Consider the following 20,699-nt stretch of genomic DNA (forward strand, 5'->3'; position numbering starts at 1 on the left):
TGCGAGTTGCAAGCCTCAAGAACCTTGGTCTTATGGCAGAAGTCTGAAGATTGTCATGCTTAAATGGGAAAATATGAAAAAATAATAATGTTAGAGATATAGATGGCATCTCACTATCATCTGTAAATACCTTGAGAAAATGCACAGAATGAAAACAGCAGAGAATTGCCCCTAGCGCATAAAACCCCACATCTGCTGTTGCTTAGTAAAGCCCCAATCATCAATCGTTAAAAGGGAAGAAAGGGCTTCTCGGGGGAGAAGATGTGTAGAAGGAACAGACTTATTTGACCTCAATGGCCTGTGTTGTGTGATATCAGGGAATGCTAAAAATGTCTGGGGATTTGCTGTTTTTGGAAGGAGACAGTCTAGTAATCTGAATCTGGGCACTGGGAACGCCTGAGTTCTAATGTCGTATTGACCAAGGAATTCCACCAGAGGCACTGGATGGGTGCTCATGTTCTGTGCTTTCAGATTCTAGTAAATGACGGACAGCCATTTCTCTTGCCTTGGAAGTCTTTCATCCCAGGATGTCCCAAAGAGATTTAAGATAAAACTTCTTGGAAGCAGCCCATAGTGTTGGATAAGGTAGAAAGTGTGGAGGGTGATAGATGTGATACTTACTTGGGGATTGAGTGGGTGTGAGATACCAGTATCCGGTTCTTTCTGTTTGAAGCAAAGTCTGAACTGGCTTCTCAGAGAAACTCTTTTTCATGCTTTGTGGAAGTCAAATAACTAGACGTGACATTTAGTAGTCAACAGTCTATGTTCCTGAATGTTTGAATAGCCCTCACAATCTAGTTACACCAATTGGTTTAATATTGTTTCAATGAAGTGACAATTTTAATCACCTTTGACTGGAGGATGGAAACATTTGCTTAGACTTTAACTCATTGGAAGTCCCTCAACTGGACTCAACTCTGTCCCCAACTCCCTTATTGGGGGCCTGACCTTCACAATCACCTGAGGTACCCAAGAGGCAAAATTGAATCTACGGGTTGGAGGTTGACCTGATTAAATTTGAACTGCAACTGTACAGAGTCCAACTTCCTATAGTGACTCTAGGAAATCTGAAGATCCTCTCTTCAACAGGAAAAAAAGACTTTTATTTGACAATCAAAAATAGAGTTTAAAATACAAGTAAATTTAAGAGAGGTAGAATAATTCTAAAACCTTTCTAAATGACAGGGTTTGGTAAGGGAAAGATGGTGAGAACCCCAAGTCTATAGAAGGAAAAGGGTAGTTATTTCCTACAGATCATTTGTTCTATGAATGTGGAAAGAATTTCGAGAGAAATCTAGTTCATTTTAATACGTTCTAGCAAGAGTACTTCAATAACAATGCCTTTCATATGTCCTGTGTTTTACAGCTCACAAAGCATTTCACATACATCATCCCACTTGATTCTTACAATTGCTGTAGGAGAGGACAGGAAAGGAGTTCATGAACTCTACTCTACAGATAAGGAAATCATTTTTTACAGTTAACCAAGGTAGTAAATGCCAGAGCTAGGATGCAGTCTGGGACTCCTGCCTCCAAATCCCAAGTCTTTTCCACCCCATCATTTTTAGTACAGATTAGGAGAGCATTGTTCAGAATAGTCAAAAAGTGGAAACAACGCAAACGCCCATCAACTGTGAATGGCTAAACACAGTATGGCCAATCTACACAATGGATTACTATTCAGCAACATGCTACAACATGGACAAATCTCAAAAGCATTAGGTTGAATGAAAGAAGCCAGACACAAAAGAACACTATTTCGAGATTCCATTTATATAAAATGTCCAGCCAAGGCAAGTACATAGAGACAGAAAACAGATGAGCGGTTGCCTGGTGCTCGGGGGGTAGGAACAAAGGGTGACTGCAAGTGGGCACAGGGATCTTTGGCGGTACTGGAAATGTTCTAAAATTCTATGGTGGCGATGGTTGCACAACTTGGTAAATGTACTGAAAATAATCATTGAACTTTACACTTAAAGTTGAGTGAATTTTATGATATGTGAACTACATCTGAATACATCACTTAAAAAAAACAAAAACACAATAAGAAGAGCATGCCTCTCACTGACAGGTGGTACCATGGTTACAACCTCGCTGAGGTCGCCCAGCTAAACAGTGGAATCATCTGGCTCAGAGGAAAGCACTTGGTTCTTGTGCTGGCAGCACATGATTCATTAGTTTTGCTCTGCTGATAAGACCATTAAAAGCAGATGAGGACACAGCATTCAAGGGCAGCACCGTGCTTGCCGCGTGCACCAATCTCACTGGCTCTCAAACACAAACAAACGCAGGCTGCTCTGCCGACCTCTGACATTTTCGTGCTGGTTGTAATATCACTTCCCCACCTTTTATTATTACCATTACTATTATTATTGTTTACAAAACACACAAAAACATACAGATTGGGCAGCTAAAAATGAAGCTTTCCTGTCCCATTGAGGGCATACCTTGACAAGAATCATGTTATCGTGGGATGGGTCCTTTGTAACACTCATGAAAACTAGCTCTGATTCCCTGGGCGTTCAGTGGAAAGGAAAACAAGCAGAAATGGGGGGAGGGACGGCATTCCAGGGGAAATCAGAGAAGGTAAACTTTCAAAAGGCTGTGGATCTCAAGAACACAGGGGAACTGTGGAAGGAAAGGTCAGTGAGGAACTGTGAGTCTGTGCGAAAAGACAGTGCCTTTGATTTTCTGGATAAATTTGCCAATGAAAAAGCTCAGTAACCAGACACCAGCTCTCAAGCACTGACTGTCCCAACACTGGGCGCACCGAGTCCCCCTATTCCTGGACTTTGACACTGAATTTACCTTCCTAGCCCCTTTTCACAGTGGGATCTCAGCTGTTCTGCCCTTTCAGTTACCACTGCCCTTCAGGACTGGAGTGGTAGTTATTTACGAGACAAAATCAAACACCACATGCATATATCCATACTTTCAGACACACATGTATGCACATATATATATATGACATATCCGCATCTAGTGTACATACAGACATGCATGCATTATAGTGTGGCGTATTACTACAGTCGTATATAATGTAGGAGGTAAGAACATATATTTTGTAGTCAAACAGACCTTTCTGGCCTCAGTTTGAACCAGGCTCCACTAATTATTGGCTGCTTGATTTTGAACGAGACATGATAAGTGTAAAAACACCAAATCCAACACAGAGTAAGTGCATGTGAAACTCAAGCTCTCATTATTATTGTTACATAGTGGCCATGCCAGTGCCAGAGTTGCAAGGCTCGAGAACCTTGGTTTTATGGCAGAAATCTGAATATTGTCATGCTTAAATGGGAAAATGTCATGCTTAGAGGAGGGAGCCCTCCCGGGGCACAGATCCAAGTCTTGGGTGGTCTTGGGTGCCGACCCTCCCCATCATTCTTCCTAATACACAGTGAGCAAACCTTCTAAAACTGTCATATCAACACCCAGGGTTACAACTAAACTAGTTGAGGAAATGAATGAAAGCCTCAGAACTTCCAGCACGCCCCAAGTAAAATTCCCTTTATTAGGACATCATATAATATATATCAAATTTGCTCCCGGTTCCATAAGTGGAATTCCATTTTTATGACCTGTGTTATAAGCTGGAAAACCTGATTGAGAAAATTCAGCTTTTCTTTCCTCACTATTGTATTTTTCTGCAAACCATTTTTTTGTCTTTACAATTTTAACATTGTCAGTTTACCTTTCCATTTACTTGCATGGGGCTCATTTTCACATGTTTGAATTAGTTCAGCAAAAGATACTTGAACCTACTCCACGCGAGGGAAAGCATTATCTGTGCTGTTAACAAATTTCTGTCTTTCATCCCATCTGTCTTCTATTATGGTACATTTGGAAATGACAAACTAGCAAATCTCAGTATGAGAAGCAGCTTGGACTTACAGAACATAACACTAATTATCACTTCCTAGCTGGGTATGCTTAAAGGGAATTTTTAACCTCTCAGAACTTCAGAACCCATTTTCACCCTTTGTAAAATGAAAGGCATAGTGTCTCTTTCATCGAGTGTTGCCTCGCACGCAGTAAGTGTCAGCTACACACAATTTTTTAAAAGGAGATCGGATTGCTATGTTAGACTACCTGGCACATTGAATTTTGTAAACTATAAATTATACAGTTGCAAGATATTATTGTTATAAATAGCTCTAATAATTTTAAATTTGACTCACGCTCATGACCACAGGCTGGCATTGCTGGGAGACTGGCTTGGCGGCCAAGCCCGAGAGAGAGAAGACTTGATAAGGGTATTGCCAGCTCTCATCTGATCCCTGTGGCCTGCCTTGTTGTTGTCTGTGCTGAGGCTGACCTTTGCCTGACATTCCCCCGGGAGCCTGTCTCCAGCTAATCTGAGAAGCTCCCAGCAGACTGAGTGAAGTCGGAAGCTTAACTTCCTTAGGGGTCATTGCATTGGTACAGCAGCTTTAGGACCAACCATCTGCAGGAAATGTTGAAAACCCAAATGCTTCTGCCTAAGTGAGAAACAGGTTAGATCTGGTTCAGGAAGCAACCTGGCACCTGTACAATGAGAGAGATGAGCTAAGCCTTAAAGAAAGAAAGAAAGAAAGAAAGAAAAAGTTAGGAATGACTGTTAACAGTGGATAGACAGTTGACATTTGTGAAAATAAGAGAATTTCCAGTTTCCCAATCTTGCAAGTGACCCTGTGGCATAGATTTTTGTGCTTCCTCATCAGCCAGTTGAGGACAATTTAAGTAAGAAAGGCATCCATGAAATGAACAAAAATGGCTTCACGAGATATGAACACATAGTGACCAGTTGGGCTAATTTGTCAGTCTGGGGGCCACACTCAGAGGCAGACTGATCATGAAGCAGGAGCTTCTGGGCCCTTGTGGCTGTTGGTGGTCCCAGGAGTAGTGGAGTGTTGGGAGCAGGGTGGGACAGCCGAGAATCCAGGTTATAATTAGGTAGCATTTCTCCATAAGCACTTCATGAGCTGCTTCAGAAGCAGAAAGCTCGAATCACCTAAGATCTAGTAGTTTGTCGTGATTCTATCAGTGTGTTTATATACAGCCTCATAACTAATCTTGTATTTAAATGTTTTTATTATTATTCTTAAAGAGGCCTCCCACACTGTAAAATCTCCAGGCTCTATAAGACCCGGGTCTACCCCTGCCTACACTGCAAACCCTCTGGGCTTTGTATTTTTTTAAACGTACTTCCTGAACACCTGAGAACTATGCTAGGCCTTGGGGACGGTGAATGCGCAGACATGGTTCCTTCCTTGGGAGAAAACGCCTTTCCTGTGAAGACGATTTCATATGAAGCAATCCCAAGTGGGATGCTGCATGGAATGGAGTTTTTTTGGTTTTGTTTTGTTTTTATAAGAATGGCTAACTTTTTTTTTTTTTAGATGTTGGGGGTAGGAGTTTATTAATTAATTTATTTATTTTTGCTGTGTTGGGTCTTCATTTCTGTGCGAGGGCTTTCTCTAGTTGTGGCAAGCGGGGGCCACTCTTCATCGCAGTGCGCGGGCCTCTCACTGTCGCGGCCTCTCTTGTTGCGGAGCACAGGCTCCAGATGCGCAGGCTCAGTAGTTGTGGCTCACGGGCCTAGATGCTCCGCGGCATGTGGGATCTTCCCAGAACTGGGCTCGAACCCATGTCCCCTGCATTAGCAGGCAGATTCTCAACCACTGCGCCACCAGGGAAGCCCCTGGAATAGAGTTCTGTGGCAGTTGGGAGAACTAAGCTGGCCTCGGGAGAGGCCTCCTCTCGGGAGTGTTACTTAAGAGCAAGGAGGAAGACGCGTCGGCCTTGCAGGAGAGGGGAGGGCATGCGCAGTGGCTTGGAGAAGGAGCCAGCCTGGAGTTCAGAAGCCCAGCTTGGCTGAGGGTGAGGGTTGGAGAAAGCAACGCAAGTTGAGGCTGGAGAGGTGGGCAGGGCCTGATCCTGGAGCGGCCAGAGGGCACCGTGAAAGATTCTCTCTGAAGGACAATGGAAGCCATTCGAGGGTCTTAGGCCGAGAATGACCTGTTGAGATTTGCGTTTTCAAAAAATTACTCTGGCTATATTGTGGCAAAGGGAAAACTTTCAGTCATCAGAGAAAATGAGGACAGGAGCTTAGACTCAAGTTGGGACCAGGGGAGTGGTCACACACGAGGTAGGATTCAAGAGCTTGGGACCGAATATGACAATGTTGGTGAGAGAAGGTGACACACAGCCTCCACAACTGGATGGATGAGGATACCGTTTTCAGAAATGTGAAAGCCTTCGGGGTGGGCGGGGGGAAGGTGGAAAGAGAGAAATCATATTTGGAGCAAGTCGAGTTTTTGGTGCCGGTGACACCCCCAGATGAAGTTTATCTTGGTAGTTTCATAAATCATTCTTGAACTTGAGGACACAGATTTTAGCTCAGTAAAATGACATGTCATTATAAATCTTGGCCCTTTGGGATACTTTCAAATCATTGAAACTACATATATGAAATCTGTGAGTGACAAGTGCCTACGGCAGAACAAAGCCGAGGACCAGGGGAAATGCAAGTTTTATAAATGTGCTCCTGCAGTACATTCACTTAACTCTGCTTTGTGGTTATAGATCAGAAACGCCTATACAGTTTTTTTTCTTTTCCATTAGGCTTTGTTATAGGACATTGAATATAGCTCCCTGTGTGATACAGTAGGACCTTGTTGTTTATCCATCCTATATATACTAGTTTGCCCAAAACATTTTGAAATACGAACAATTCCTGAAATTACCAAATTCTTCCTGAAATGTGGGGATTATTAAAGAAAACGTATTGATAGGAACTTACAGCATTTCTGAACATTAAGAGCCAAAAGTACAAGCCAAGAAACTCACCTTTAGGGAGAGGGTCTCCCGCCTTGCCGAGCATTAGGCTGAAGTAGTTATTACTTACAAGTGGAGTTAGGAGGTCTCTGATCGCTGCCTAAAAATGTTATTTATTGAAATACCAGGTGTGCTGGCAGGGCTGGCAGTGCTGATTTTTGGAGATGCTGGTGAGTTTTGCTGTTGTTGAGTCTTCGTGAACACGAAGACACTTGCTGATGAACCGTTGCCTGTATTTAAGAAGGCAAATTCTGGCTATGGGATAATGTTAGAGAATTTTTCCACTTAACTTTAGACGATAATAAAGTCCCAAACTCGTTGACCTGGCCCTTCAAACAAAAAATATTCAACATCGATATGCATCTACCAGGTGCCAGACATGACGGTGGTGGCTACAAAAAAGAAAAAAAGAGTTGCAGGGGAGGCGAGTTTCTGCCTAGCTCTATACCTCCTCCCCACCTCTATATCAAAGAATGCCCTGTTTTTGTTACGTTTTTGTTTTCATACTCCTGTGCGTTTGCTCCGGAGGCTGCTCTCTCTGCCAGGAAATCTCTTTAGGGCTCCTGTGCCTTCTCTGACTGCAGCCACGTGGGCTGCCTTGCTTCTCCATCTGTATTTATTCCCCGGCTCTTGTCTTGCTAGCACCTTGGCGAAGCTGTCACTGCACTGTGTTACTGTCAGCTGTCTGCCTCTCTCCCGGGAGTATGAGCTCCTGAGGGCAGGGACTAGATCAATTTCTATTTATCTGTTTAGAATCCTAGCTTCCAGCACAGTACCTAGCCACACAGCAGGTATTTGGTAAATGGGTGTTGAGTAAAGAAACAAATAATAGCATTTTTGAGAGGAAACTAAAGGGAAAAAAAGGTTGAAAGAAAAAAAAAAAAAACTGTTTTCACCAAAAAGGGAATTGCTGATGTCCTGGGAAATAGTGTGTATCAGATTGACAATCAAGAAGCATGAAAAGAATTCTCTCCAAGATAGAGAATTTTTTAAAGAGAAAATGCAAATCTTCAGATGGCTTATAGTATTGTGGACTCTAAAAAGCAATTCTACTCAAAAAACACAGTGTGATCAGGTAAAAATTCCAAAACAGAAAATGCTGATGCTAGGAGCACATATGAATGGGAATTTTTTCCCTCAGTGTAGACAAGGTTGCAAAGAAATCTGAATTATTCATCATACTTAGGTCTGGCCAGGGTTAGGCAGTGATGTTTAATTACTCAGCAGAATTTTATCCAATGGATTTAAAGTTTCTGGAGAAAACGTAAAGAGGGATCCAGTGAACTAAGCTCATCCAGGAGCTGTGATTATTATCGTAATCAGAGTGATTTGTAACACACATATTAGAATATCTGAATGACCATTGTTCTTAAGGTAGTGTCTTGAGAGGCCATAATTCTTTTCAGTGATGCTGGCACAGAGAAGAACACTTTAATGTCTCCTCTTCCAGAGCTATTTTCAGAGTCATTCATGGGCCACCCAAGATTTGGAAGAAGAAACTCACATGAGACCATATTTATTCTTGGTTGTTCCAATGAGAAGACTAAAATATATGTGTAGTGATTTTTCAAGAGATCAGTTTCGACACAATAGAAAAAAGAATTTTCTAGTGATTTGAGCCATCCTACAGTGGAGTGAATTTTTGGTAATGTACAATTTTCACTGAAAGTGTTCAAGCAAACACTAGATGACCATTTATAGAAGTGATGGGGGATTGATGTGTTTCAAAGTCCCTTAAAAAGCTGAGAATCTGTGATTCCAAGGATATCTGAGTCATTAGTTTATAGTCACGTTAGTTGTGTATTATAATATGCATCAAGCCCTCACTTCTCCAGGTCTGTGCTCATATGTCACCATATTAAAACAGAGATCTTTCCTACATGAAATATTACTCTCACAATCTTCTTCCTTCCCATTTACCCTGATTTATTTCTCTCCATTGAGCTTCTGTCTGATATGTTCTGTATTTACTTGTTTATTTACATATTGTCTGTCTCCCCCAACAAGACTATAAACTCCACAAAGGAAGGGACTTTGCTGTTTTTCTTCAGTGCTCTAACTCCAGCTCTTAAATTAGAATCTGACACACAGTGTATGTTCAGTAAGTTGTCGAATAAAAATAATACTGAAATATTACAGAAAAGTTATAAACACGAGAGAAAGAACAAAACACAATTTCATTTTTTGGTACATAATTGCATCTCTCTAAATTTGTATACTGGTCAACATAGCATATGGGCCTAATACAGAATTGTTGAAGAAATGAACCTGTACTATTATTTTAATGTATTTTTTCATCTTTTTTTCCAAAAAACACATAGGTTTTTACATAGTTGTAATCATCATTTTTTAACCTAAAATGTCATTATTCAGCCAAATAATTCATCTTATTCACCAGATTTGATGTCATTTCCAAAAATCAAACCCATTTTCACATTAAAAAGATGTGTCACCATTAAGGCTACACAAAGGTATATGCTAGAAGCCACAAAAAAAACAATGAACTCATCATTTCTAATATCATAATCATCTCTCTCACTAGTATCATTGAAAAGAGTCATAGTTATTTTGGGAGGCAGACTACCACAATGAGTTAAGGTCATAAGTAGTTAGCCAAAACATTCTTGCAAAAAAAAAAAATTGGAGGACTTCCACTTTCTGGTTTCAATACATACTACAAAGCTATAGTAATTATGCCTAGGTGGTATTGTCATAAGAAAATAGACTTACAGATCTATAGAACATAATTGACTGACCAGAAATAAACCCTTATATTTGTGGCCAATTAATTTTCCACAAAGGCACCAGTGCAATTCAATAGGAGAAGGCCTAGTCCTCAAAAAAAAAAAAAAAACGAAGACAATTGGACATCTGTATACACAAAGATGAATTTAGACCATCACCTTACACATATGCAAATATTAAGTCAAAATGAGTAATAGACTTAAATATAAAAATCAAAAACTATAAAACTTAGAAGAAAACATAAGAGTTAGTCTCTCAGACCTTGTGTTAGGAAAAGATTCCTTAGTTATAATACCAAAAGCTCAAGCAATAGAAGAAGAAATTGAGAAACTAGACCTTATCAAAATTAAAAACATTTGCTTTTCAAAAGACACCAACAGACAATTCACAGAATGGGAGAAAAATCTGCAAATCATATATCTGATAAAGAACAGAATATACAAAGAACTCTTATAACTCAGTAATAAGAAGATAACCCAATTTAAAACTGAGCATAAGATTTGAATGAATATTTTACCAAAGTAGATACAAGATGACCAATAAACACATGAAATGGTGCTCAGTGCCATTAGTTATTTGAGGAACGAAATTTAAAACTATAATGAGCTACCATTTCACAGGCACTAAAATAGCTATAATCAGAAAGAAGAGCAATGACAAATTAGAATGTGGGGAAACTGGAACTCTCATCATTGATGGTGGGAAAGTAAATTGGTGCAGCGGTTTTGGAAAATAATTAGTTTCATGAAAAGTTAAACGTAAATTTACCATATAACTCAGCAGCTCCACTACTGCATACCTACCCAAGAGAAATGAAAACACATGTCTACACAAAGACTTTCACATTAAGTGTTCATAGCAACATTATTTATAACTACCCAAACCTGGAAACAACCCAAATATTCACTGACTGCTGAATGCATAAACAAAATAACATAATTATACTTGTGTTGATAAATGTATATTTCTGTACATATACATTTTAACCGATGTTTCTATATCTCTATGCTAAAATGATATATTTATGAAGCCCTGTAAACTATGTATATATTTCATCACATGCATAAGAATATGGGCACATATATAATTTCAAATTAGCATCTCTTCAGTTTTCAACCCAGATGCAAATCTAGTTGCAAATTTCTAGCTCCACCACTTCTTAGCTCTGTGGTCATGGGCTAGTTACTTTACCTCTCTGAATCTGTACTAGTAAAATATGGGTAATAGTGTACACCTGCCAGGGCTGTGGGATTAAATGAGATAAAATGTATAAAATGCTCAGCACTAGGCTGGCACAGTGTCAGTCCTTAATAAATCACACCCAGTATTATTATTTGTCTTTTTGGAGTTTTAGTTGCAAATCTAGTTGTTTACTAATATTCAGGGGTGAGAAGAAGGAAGCCATTTTGTGCAGAGGAGAGAGCTACATCTCTTCTTCTAGCTGTCCAACTTTTTCACTTAATTTCTCAGAGCCTCAGTTGCCAAAATCTGTAAAGGAGGATAATGGAAGTCATCTCACAGGACTTATGATCAGGAAAATTACATTCAAGTGCTTTGCAAACTGCAAAATGCAAGGTAAATAGGAAAGTGCTATATTATTATAGCCTTCTGTTCCCATCAACGCCACCCACAGTATGTTTTTAGGAGAACCAGAATAACTAGAGGGATGTGCAGTCATTTCTTATCCTGGGAGATTATAAGGAAAGAATCTTTTTATGACAGTGGTGGTGGTAGCGAGGCATTTTCAAAATAAATGTTACCCCCTTGTTGTCTGAATACAAAGCAAGAACTGGGCTACTCCCTATCTGAAGCACTGTCTGCCTGTCCTCATGAGCTATCAGGCTCAGCTAAATATGTCCCTGGCCAGTATGTGAATAATCCCCACTGGTTCCGAGACCTCCATCCACCACCGATGTGACATTCTTTGTGTTCAAATGTCTAGCTGACGTCTGATGCTTAAAACAGCCTATGTCTTCACCCCTCTCTGCATTGTCACAGCCTGTACCACCACTCTTAAAAGGCTATCGCAGGCACTCCAGGCACCAGTTGCTAACCAGCCTACCCACTTGTTTCCCCTGCCTGCTGCTGGCTGCCTTGAATGCCTCGTGCTCCGAGCTCCTTGTGGGTCTGACAGAGCAGGGACCATGTCTACCTTCGGCTACAGGAGAGGACTTAGCAAATACGAATCCATCGATGAGGATGAACTCCTGGCTTCCCTGACAGCCGAGGAGCTGAAGGAGCTAGAGAGGGAGCTGGAAGATATTGAACCTGATCGCAGCCTTCCCGTGGGGATGAGGCAAAAGAGCCTGACCGAGAAAACACCCACGGGGACATTCAGCAGAGAGGCACTGATGGCCTACTGGGAAAAGGAGTCCCAGAAACTCTTGGAGCAGGAGAGGCTGGGGGAGTGTGGAAAGGTAGGCTCTCAGATTTTTCTTTCTTTAGCTGCTCCCACGGCCCTACCCCGAACCCAGGAAGCTGTTTTTTCTAACTTTTCAGCCCTCCTCACTTTTCTTTTCTTATAACCCACTTGTAGCTGCTATTGAAAATCTTCTCAGGCTGAAATAGTCATCTAACTTTTATGGCCACCCAATGGATTATATGTAAAATTCTTAGTTGGGGTCCCATGATTGACAAGGATGGGATCTTCAAGAAGAAAATAATTCACAAGCAAAGCATGGGTTTAAATATTTTGCCAAACATAAGTCTCATTTGAGTTATAAGTTGGGGATGCGGCATAATAGAAATGTAGATGTATTTATATATGTGTATAGATATGTGTGTGTGTGTGTATAGATAGTGGTTAACTAAATTTATTCTCTTCTATAAAGACGAAAGGGTGTACTCTGGTTGCTTGGACTGTGATGTGACTATAGTAAAAATAATTCTTTTTTTTCCAACAACAGGAAGTGTGGGGTGGTGAGAAGTATATGGGGCAGAGAGTCAGGGGACCTTATTTCTACTCCCTGCTCTGTGCCTAACTTTTAAGATCTTAAACAGATAGTCGCTTCTGCAGGGTTCTTTTTCCCATCTGTCGACGGAGGACATTGGATCCAGTGTTTCTTTTGTGAATCAAACACCCTTTTGAGATTTTGATAACTTATGGACCTTCTAAAGAAAATGAACGTGTGCTTGTGTAAACATACACAAATTTTACATAGAATTTCAAAATGATGACACACATCCTGAAACCCACCTAAGGACCCAAGTTAAGCATGCCTGCGTAGATGATCTCTAAGATTCTGTTCTATTTTATAATGGTGATTCTAAGGCCAGGAAATGTGCTTATATTAGAGGTCAGACTTATTAAGCTCTTGTTCTCTGACCTGTAAACAGTTACTTTGAATTTGCCAAATGAATCATTCACAGAAGGAAGTTCAAAAAACTAGGCTCTGGGAAAATATTGTAGTAATGACAATAAGAATGTCAAAATAACAAATTCCTGAATTTGTGGAAGAACACTGGTCAGGAGCAACAGTTTAATACCTCTGTGCTCCACTGGAATCATCTCAAATCAAAATGGCCCAAAGCCAATGGCGAGACTTCCATGGTACTAATCTAGGCGCTGTTAGATGATCTTGATGATAGGGTGTGTTGGCCACATTTTTAGCAAGATATGTGTGAGTCTTGTCCATGTCAATCATCGCAGGAAGGGCCACTGGGATCAGGCCAGGAGCTGCCAAGGCCACGGTGGCCGCCTGCAATGAGGGGCTGAAGGAGTGGGGTGGTGGTGAGAAGGAAGGATACACATGATGGGCCAGGATTGGGGTTGGTCAGTTCTTCCACAACCATGATTTTCAGAGGTCTTTTTTTTCTTTTTTTTTCTGATGTGGAAATGTGTGTCCAAAATCTGATCAAATATAAGTATGACATTTTCCTAACAGTTCTTAAAGATGTTCCTTAATAAAAAGATTAAAATTGCCTCATAATGTCCAGGACAGATAGCCATTGGAGCAATGACCAAGCAAAGGCATTTTAATGGCATAATGTCTTGAGATCAGTGGAAAACAAAGGGCAAAGCCTGTTGTCAGCTGTTGATGAAACCCACTAGCTCCTGCCAAAGGTTTTGCTGATCCCTGATCCCTGCCAATAGCTTATCAGCTCAATTAGAGAGGCTTTATGTTGATGAACTTTGATTCCTTTCTCAGCTAGTTAACTTTTCTCCCGCTACCCTTTCCCTGCTGGCTAGTTGTCTCTGGAGTCACAAGGAGCGCTGAGCAGAAGCTTGCCAGTGGAGGGTGTCGATCCATTTCCACTCCAGGAAAAAGCTCAAAGCAGCTGACTGGTGGGTAGGAGGGGGAGGGGGACGGCAGCGTAAGCGAAGAGCAGCCCGGTACGGACCATGAGAAGGAGACAATTATTAGGCTCCTCCTGGCTCTGTAAACGCTTATGAAAATCCTGTTCAACCCCTAGGGAATGACAGCCTCTGCCCAGCTGGACTCACACAAACTTATCCTGCATTAAACAGCTCCAAGGGGCCTTGCCGACACAAAGATGTAGTTCCCCTAGCTTGAGTGTCTGCCGGGCTTCAGGCATAGGTGCCAATGAGTACGTTCATTTTATTTCACTGAATTCTTACCTTCTGGACATGAGAACTGAGACTAGGAGAGGTGAAGAAACTCATTTGAGATAAACAGAGTCTAGCTGAAATTCAAACCAAGTTCTGTTGGCACAAAGACTGTGATTCTCAGAATGTGGGTATATCAGCATCACCTGGGATCTTCTCAGAACTCCTAATTCTAGGACTCCCCCAGACCTGCTGAATGAGCAGCTCTGGGAATGGGGCCCAGCACTGTGGCCTCACAAGCCCTCTGGGTGGTTATGACACACACTGGTTTGAGAACCACTCAACTCTACTGCAGTTTCTTTGAGACTCCTCTCCACAGAGGTTTAGTGATTTGTCTAAGATCAACCCGCTCTTTATGCGTAAAACCAGAACCAGAACGGAACCAAGCCTCCTTTTTCATGTAATGGTGCCAGGGAGGTAATGAGGAGAAATGGTTAGACACCCTCTTCTTTTTGCCTAATTTATGGCCTAAGTGTACCAACATCGCCCCCCAGCACCTCATGCCCCCCCTCCATCTTCCCACCCCTATATTCCTGCAAGGATCTGGGTTAACTACAGAGCAGTGGCAGATAGGTGATCTGGAACAGTGCAGTCAGTACAAATGCCAGAATAATTTTGACACTAGGCAATGATTGTTTTTATATCCTCCTTCCTCCCCCTCTAGACACCTTTCTCCCTTCTGCTGTTCTTCTCTTAGATGTCCCCCACCCAGGATGACTAACCATCTCAGATTGTCTGGGACTATCTAGATTTTAGAACTAAAAATGCTGCTTCCTGGGATACCTTTCAGTCCTGGGCAAACCAGGACGGTCGGTCACCTTCCCCCGACCCCAGCCCCATCAGTAGTTTTCTCCTAGGCCTTGTCCCTTCTCTCAGCGGCTGTTAAAACCAATGTCAATTTAGAGTCATTCCGTTAACAAATGTTATTGAGTCCCTACTACGTGCTGAGCGCTGTGCAAGGTGAACAAAACAGACATGATCCTTCTCCTTACCCCACAAGCAGTCTTTTGAGAAAAATGACAAATCATTAAATAGGTACTTTATTGGAGGAAGTACAACACTGTGGGAACACATCACAAGGATAATTTAAGGAGGTGTCAGAGACATTTCTGGAGGAAATGTCATTTAGATGTTACAGGACAACTCATTGCTGGATAACAGTTTCGCATATGACCTCTCCAGATACATTTAAGGGGAAAACATCTCTTGCAGATAAAGCCTAAAGTTCTTTTAAAAACTAGAGTTTATAATTTAATGGTGGTATGACAGGCAGTATACCTTGAATTTTGTGACAGGTCCCTTTCTTCCAAATACTGAAACAGCTAAAAACATATACTTACAACACACACACACACGCACACGCACACACACACACACACACACACACACACACACACTGTATCACTCTCCCTCCTCCTCCTGAATAAGTGAGTAAAAAATCAAGACTGGAGGAGGCAACCGAGGAGCGGTCCCTTCCCCAGGCCATCGCGTGGTGCCTGCTACTCCAAGCAAGTGGATAACTGGAGGCTATTTTGTGATAGCAACTGGGCAAGCAAACCTGGAGACCAGCACAGTGTTTTCCAAAGCTCATTCCATACGCCTCGGCCTGGAGTCAAAAACATTTCCAGTGTGGAGGGAAGAATCAAGGCTTTGGGGACAGGAAAGTGACTCAGGACTTTAGAGAAAATAACGGACTAAAAAGATCGCATTAGAGAAAATCGGACTCTGTCAGCAAGTTCGAGATTTTTATTTTATCAGAAAAGGTAGCAAGAAAAAGAGAGATGGGGTCACCTGAGCTTCTCAGTACAAAGAGTCTTGTAAACAGGAAAGACAAAGATGGGATGAAATTGTGTTTGCCTGAAAGTCTCTCAGAATTAACACCTGGTAACTAATTTAAGACCATCAGGCTGAGGCAGTGGCTTGCTTCAAGATTTTCTACTGTTCTCTGCTGTTCCACATTACGGTTGGAATCTAGCTGGTGCCAAGGGCGATTATCTTTCCCATCTCGTGTCTCCTGCAGTCCTGTCTCATTTAACCCTGTGATAACGCGAGATTTCAAGCTGATTTGCTGAAAAGGGTGACCTGATTGAGTTTCTGCAGAGAGCTGGGTTTTGACCTGCTGCTGCCCTGAACAAGCAGCCCTGCCCCCTCGGCTTCTTTCCCCAGAGAAAGGACAGAGACAGCCTCAGCTTTCAGGCGCTGTGGAGTCTCTGAGTCCCTGTGCCAGGCTCTACCCCAGAGGGACATGCCCCGCCTCTGTCTACACTGAGACAGGACGGGGCAGAGGGCTCTGGGCTCCTGTCACATAGGCTATAGGAGGCAAATTGGGGGAAGAATTTTTGAACATTGAGAAAGGGAACCCATGCACCTGTTGTATATTTTCGTTGTCACTCGTATGTTTGGGATGGAGAAATGAGGAAGGACAGAGGGGTGATTCCCTAAGTGACAGTTGAATTTGCTAAACTGTAATAGACTAGGAGTCAAGTAGTTCAGAAGAGGTAGTCAAGAGAATAAAAACTTTATCAAGGGCTTTCCAGAGCAGAAGTTCCGACACATCTGTTCCAACTGGTAAGATGATAGCAAACTTTTATTCAATAAACTGAATTCTGCATATTTATTTTGCAGAAAACAAAAGAAACGTTTGTAGAAAAAGCTGTTGGGCTATGCAAGGAAATATTAACCTTGGTCACCCAAACTAGAGAGCTCAGAAGGTGGAGATGAACTTTTTTGTCTTATATACTTCCGTGTTACTTGCTGTGTGTTACTTTTAAAAAAGTTTATTGGGATGTAACTGACATATCACATTGTATGAGTTTTAGGCGGACAACATGATGATTTGATCCATGTATGTATTGCAAAACCATGTGTTACTTTCGTAAATTTTAAAAATGTGCTTAGAAATGACAAACTTAATGAGGATACCATGCTCTTTAGGTTGCAGAAGAAGACAAAGAGGAGAGTGAGGAAGAGCTTATCTTTACTGAAAGTAACAGTGAGGTTTCTGAAGAGGTGTATACGGAAGAGGAGGCCGAGGATGAGGACGAGGACGAGGATGAGGAGGAAGAGGACCGCGAAGGAGAGGAAAGAACAATTGAAAATGAGAAAGGGATGAATGGATCTGTACATTACGGTAGTGTCAATTCTGACAACTCGAGGCCAGAGACATTTAAAAGCCAAATTGAAAACATACATCTGACCAACGGCCACAGCGGAAGGAACACAGAGTCCCCGGCTGCCATCCACCCCTGTGGAAACCCTACGGTGATCGAGGATGCTCTGGAAAAGATGAAAAACAACGACCCTGACACCACGGAAGTCAATCTGAACAATATCGAGAACATCACGTCGCAGACCCTCATCCGTTTCGCGGAGGCCCTCAAGGCCAACACGGTGGTGAAGACCTTCAGTCTGGCCAACACGCACGCCGACGACAGCGTGGCCACCGCCATTGCGGAAATGCTGCAAGTCAACCGCCACATCACCAGCGTCAACATCGAGTCCAACTTCATCACGGGCAAGGGCATCCTGGCCATCATGAGGGCTCTGCAGCACAACACCGTGCTCACCGAGCTGCGCTTCCACAACCAAAGGCACATCATGGGCAGCCAGGTGGAGATGGAGATCGTCAAGCTGCTGAGGGAGAACACCACGCTGCTGAGGCTGGGTTACCATTTCGAGCTCCCAGGACCAAGAATGAGCATGACCAGCCTCTTGACCAGAAACATGGATAAACAGCGGCAGAAGCGGATGCAGGAGCAAAAGCAGCAGGAGGGGTACGATGGGGGAGCCAACCTTAGGACCAAAGTCTGGCGAAGAGGGACGCCCGGCTCTTCACCTCACGCATCCCCCAGGCACTCTCCCCGCTCATCCCCCAAACTCCCCAGGCAAGTCCAAAGCGTGAGGAGCCGTCCTCCATCGCCGGTGGCCCCGCCCCCTCCGCCGCCCCCTCTTCCTCCCCAAAGGCTGCCGCCCCCCCCTCCTCCACCGCCACCCCCTCCGCCCCCAGAGAAGAAGCTCATCACACGGAACATCGCAGAAGTCATCAAACAGCAGGAGAGTGCCCAGCGGGCCTTACAAAATGGACAGAAAAAGAAAAAAGGGAAAAAGGCTAAGAAACAGCCAAACAGTAGCCTAAAGGAAATTAGAAATTCCCTGAGGTCAGTGCAGGAGAAGAAAATGGAAGACACTTCCCGACCTTCTACCCCACAGAGATCAGCTCATGAGAATCTCATGGAAGCTATTCGGGGCAGCAGCATGAGACAGCTAAGGCGCGTAAGTAACCCGAGGGCAGACCCTGGGGCACAGACCTCGTAAAGGAGCCGGCCTCCACCGCACAAGGGTACCAAAGTCGCCTTTCAAATACTTAATCAATATTTTAAATGTTTTAGTATGCCAGAGCAGGCGACCAAATTTGGAGCTTCAGAAGCAGGTCACCAGATAGCACATTTCCATTTGAGAGATGTGCCTGGTCCACCTCCTTGGCATCTCAGTCTTTTAAGGGCCAGGCTCATCTTAAGATACTTCAATCTAAAAAAAATCCCGATTTCCTTAATAAGAGAATCAGGGCATTATCATCTACATTCCAGAACAGATTCATCACTTGTCAAAAATTTTACCACAGAGTTGCAAGTGATTTAAAACCTACTTTATAACATAAAATTTGAGTACCAACGGGCAATAATCTATATCTGAGTTCTTCCTGGAGAATACTGCTAAAGACATACTCTACAGATATTTTTTTCACTTTATCATTTGTACTGTTTTTATTGAAAGAAAATCCCCTATTTTTGTAGGTGGAAGTTCCAGAAGCTCTGCGATAAAAACCCGATCTTTAGAAGAGGATGCAGAATTATTCAGTGGCATTAGATAAAATGCATTGTGAGATGTTTCTAAAATACCTTCTTTAATTTGAAATGTTCTCCGACTTTAAAAGTAGCCTCACCCATTAATTCCAAAGAGAATTTGAAGAAACTATCACCATGTTTCTTCTGTAAATATGAAAATAAACTTCTTTTTTATGTCATGAGATCTGTATTGGCAAGAAGCAGTTTATTTAAACATGCTCTGGCTGTGTTGGTAATTCTGAGCTGTAATGAGTTAATGAAATGTGCTGTTATTTTTGTAATCCCAATAAATTTGGATTGAAGTTTTTCGTTTCTTTTTTTTAAACAAACTAATTTTTTTTTGTAAATTGATATTCACATCTGTCAGGTGTGTTTGTAACCTTGCTAAATATTAAAAATATTACATTCTCAGCCCCCCCAAAAGGTTTGGGTCCTTAGCATTTGCCTTTGTTTTCTCATGTCTAAGAAAATCTGATCAGTGATCTCTGAAGGTCTGGAATCAAGAACCTTCTTAAAAGTCTTTTTGGTAGTGAGATAAAAGCTTGGGAAATGACCCCAAAGTGACCATTATCATCTTAGATGCATGGATGTTGGACCCAGGATGGCAGCTGACACTCCCATATTTCCATAAGGCTGATAGGTACCCAGAAGTCATTCAATCATTTATAATTAAAACCAACTATTTCTGGAAGAAAAAAAAAAAAAAAAAACAGTTGAAAGTTAGAAATCTCTTGGTAGGGCTTCCCTGCTGGCGCAGTGGTTGAGAGTCCGCCTGCCGATGCAGGGGACACGGGTTCATGCCCCGCTCCGGGAAGATCCCACATGCCGCAGAGCGACTGGGCCCGTGAGCCATGGCCGCTGAGCCTGCGGGTCCGGAGCCTGTGCTCCGCAATGGGAGAGGCCACAACAGTGAGAGGCCCGCATACCAAAAAAAAAAAAAAAAAAAAGAAAGGAAAAAAAAAAAAATCTCTTGGTAGAGAGGAACTAAGTGCTAAGGGAACGTCTGGAAGATAGGGGCTCCCCTGAATTCAGAGCTCTCTTGAGGCTGATGCTAAAGGTTCACCTTCAAGTCTCCTTTAAGCTCTCCCTGGATGAGCTTTAGTTTAATGGGTCTCAGCCTTTTTGTGCTCTGAATACATAGTGATGATGTCAGAGTCCACCACACACATCCAGGGACAAGGGTACATGTATCTGCAATCATTCTACCCCCCCCCCCCCACTCAAGAAAGATCTGAATTCAGTTAGAGAAAGACCTATCAGAGATTCCCCTCATTCCACCCTAGCGTTCCTCTCCAATTTATGAAAGCTATAAATCTCCTCTGAAGTCCTTTGTATTATCTATGATTAGCAATGTTTCCCTTGTGTCCTACAGAGTATGACAGTGGTCCTGGCGAGCTCCCTGGGCCACCCGTTTAATAACTGTTTCCTGACTTTGTGTAGGGAGTGACTGACATTTTCAGAACTAAGTTGTGTAGTTTTCACAGCAACATTAAAAGGTGCTCTCCCCAGTTAGTCCATGAGGAAACCCGGGCTCAGGGGGGCTGGGGTTGCCTGGGAGCCTGGGTGTTTCAGAAGCCCGTGCTCCTTCTGCATCGCTGCCCGTCTCTGCTTGCATCGGGGCTCGAACGCCCCACCCCACGAAGGCTCCCTGTTCTTAGAATAACAGTGGGGATTTCAGTTTCCCTTAGTAGTGACTTCACTACTTTACCCCTTTCCACTAGTGT

The 20,699-nt window shown here is 42.5% G+C and overlaps 1 protein-coding gene across 1 annotated transcript; it reads left to right on the forward strand.

Annotated features, from left to right (window-relative positions):
- Nucleotides 1-11,621: 11,621 nt before the first annotated feature.
- Nucleotides 11,622-19,619, forward strand: LMOD2 (leiomodin 2). The gene is made up of 3 exons (XM_019930995.3): nt 11,622-11,981; nt 17,066-18,403; nt 18,925-19,619. Exons 1-3 carry the CDS (start codon nt 11,709-11,711, stop codon nt 18,949-18,951), a joined length of 1,638 nt encoding a protein of 545 aa, XP_019786554.1. The 5' UTR covers nt 11,622-11,708; the 3' UTR covers nt 18,952-19,619.
- The last annotated feature ends 1,080 nt before the right edge of the window (nt 19,620-20,699 follow it).

The sequence above is a fragment of the Tursiops truncatus genome, chromosome 9 (genome assembly GCF_011762595.2).
Source record: "Tursiops truncatus isolate mTurTru1 chromosome 9, mTurTru1.mat.Y, whole genome shotgun sequence".
NCBI classification, from domain to species: Eukaryota; Metazoa; Chordata; class Mammalia; order Artiodactyla; family Delphinidae; genus Tursiops; species Tursiops truncatus.

What these genes read in the sequence shown, in the direction of transcription:
- LMOD2 (XM_019930995.3), top strand. Translation starts at nt 11,709, where the DNA reads ATGTCTACCTTCGGCTACAGGAGAGGACTTAGCAAATACGAATCCATC. An exon ending in GGCTGGGGGAGTGTGGAAAG is followed by an intron (nt 11,982 to 17,065) that starts GTAGGCTCTCAG and finishes CATGCTCTTTAG; the next exon opens with GTTGCAGAAGAAGACAAAGA. An exon ending in GCATGAGACAGCTAAGGCGC is followed by an intron (nt 18,404 to 18,924) that starts GTAAGTAACCCG and finishes CTATTTTTGTAG; the next exon opens with GTGGAAGTTCCAGAAGCTCT.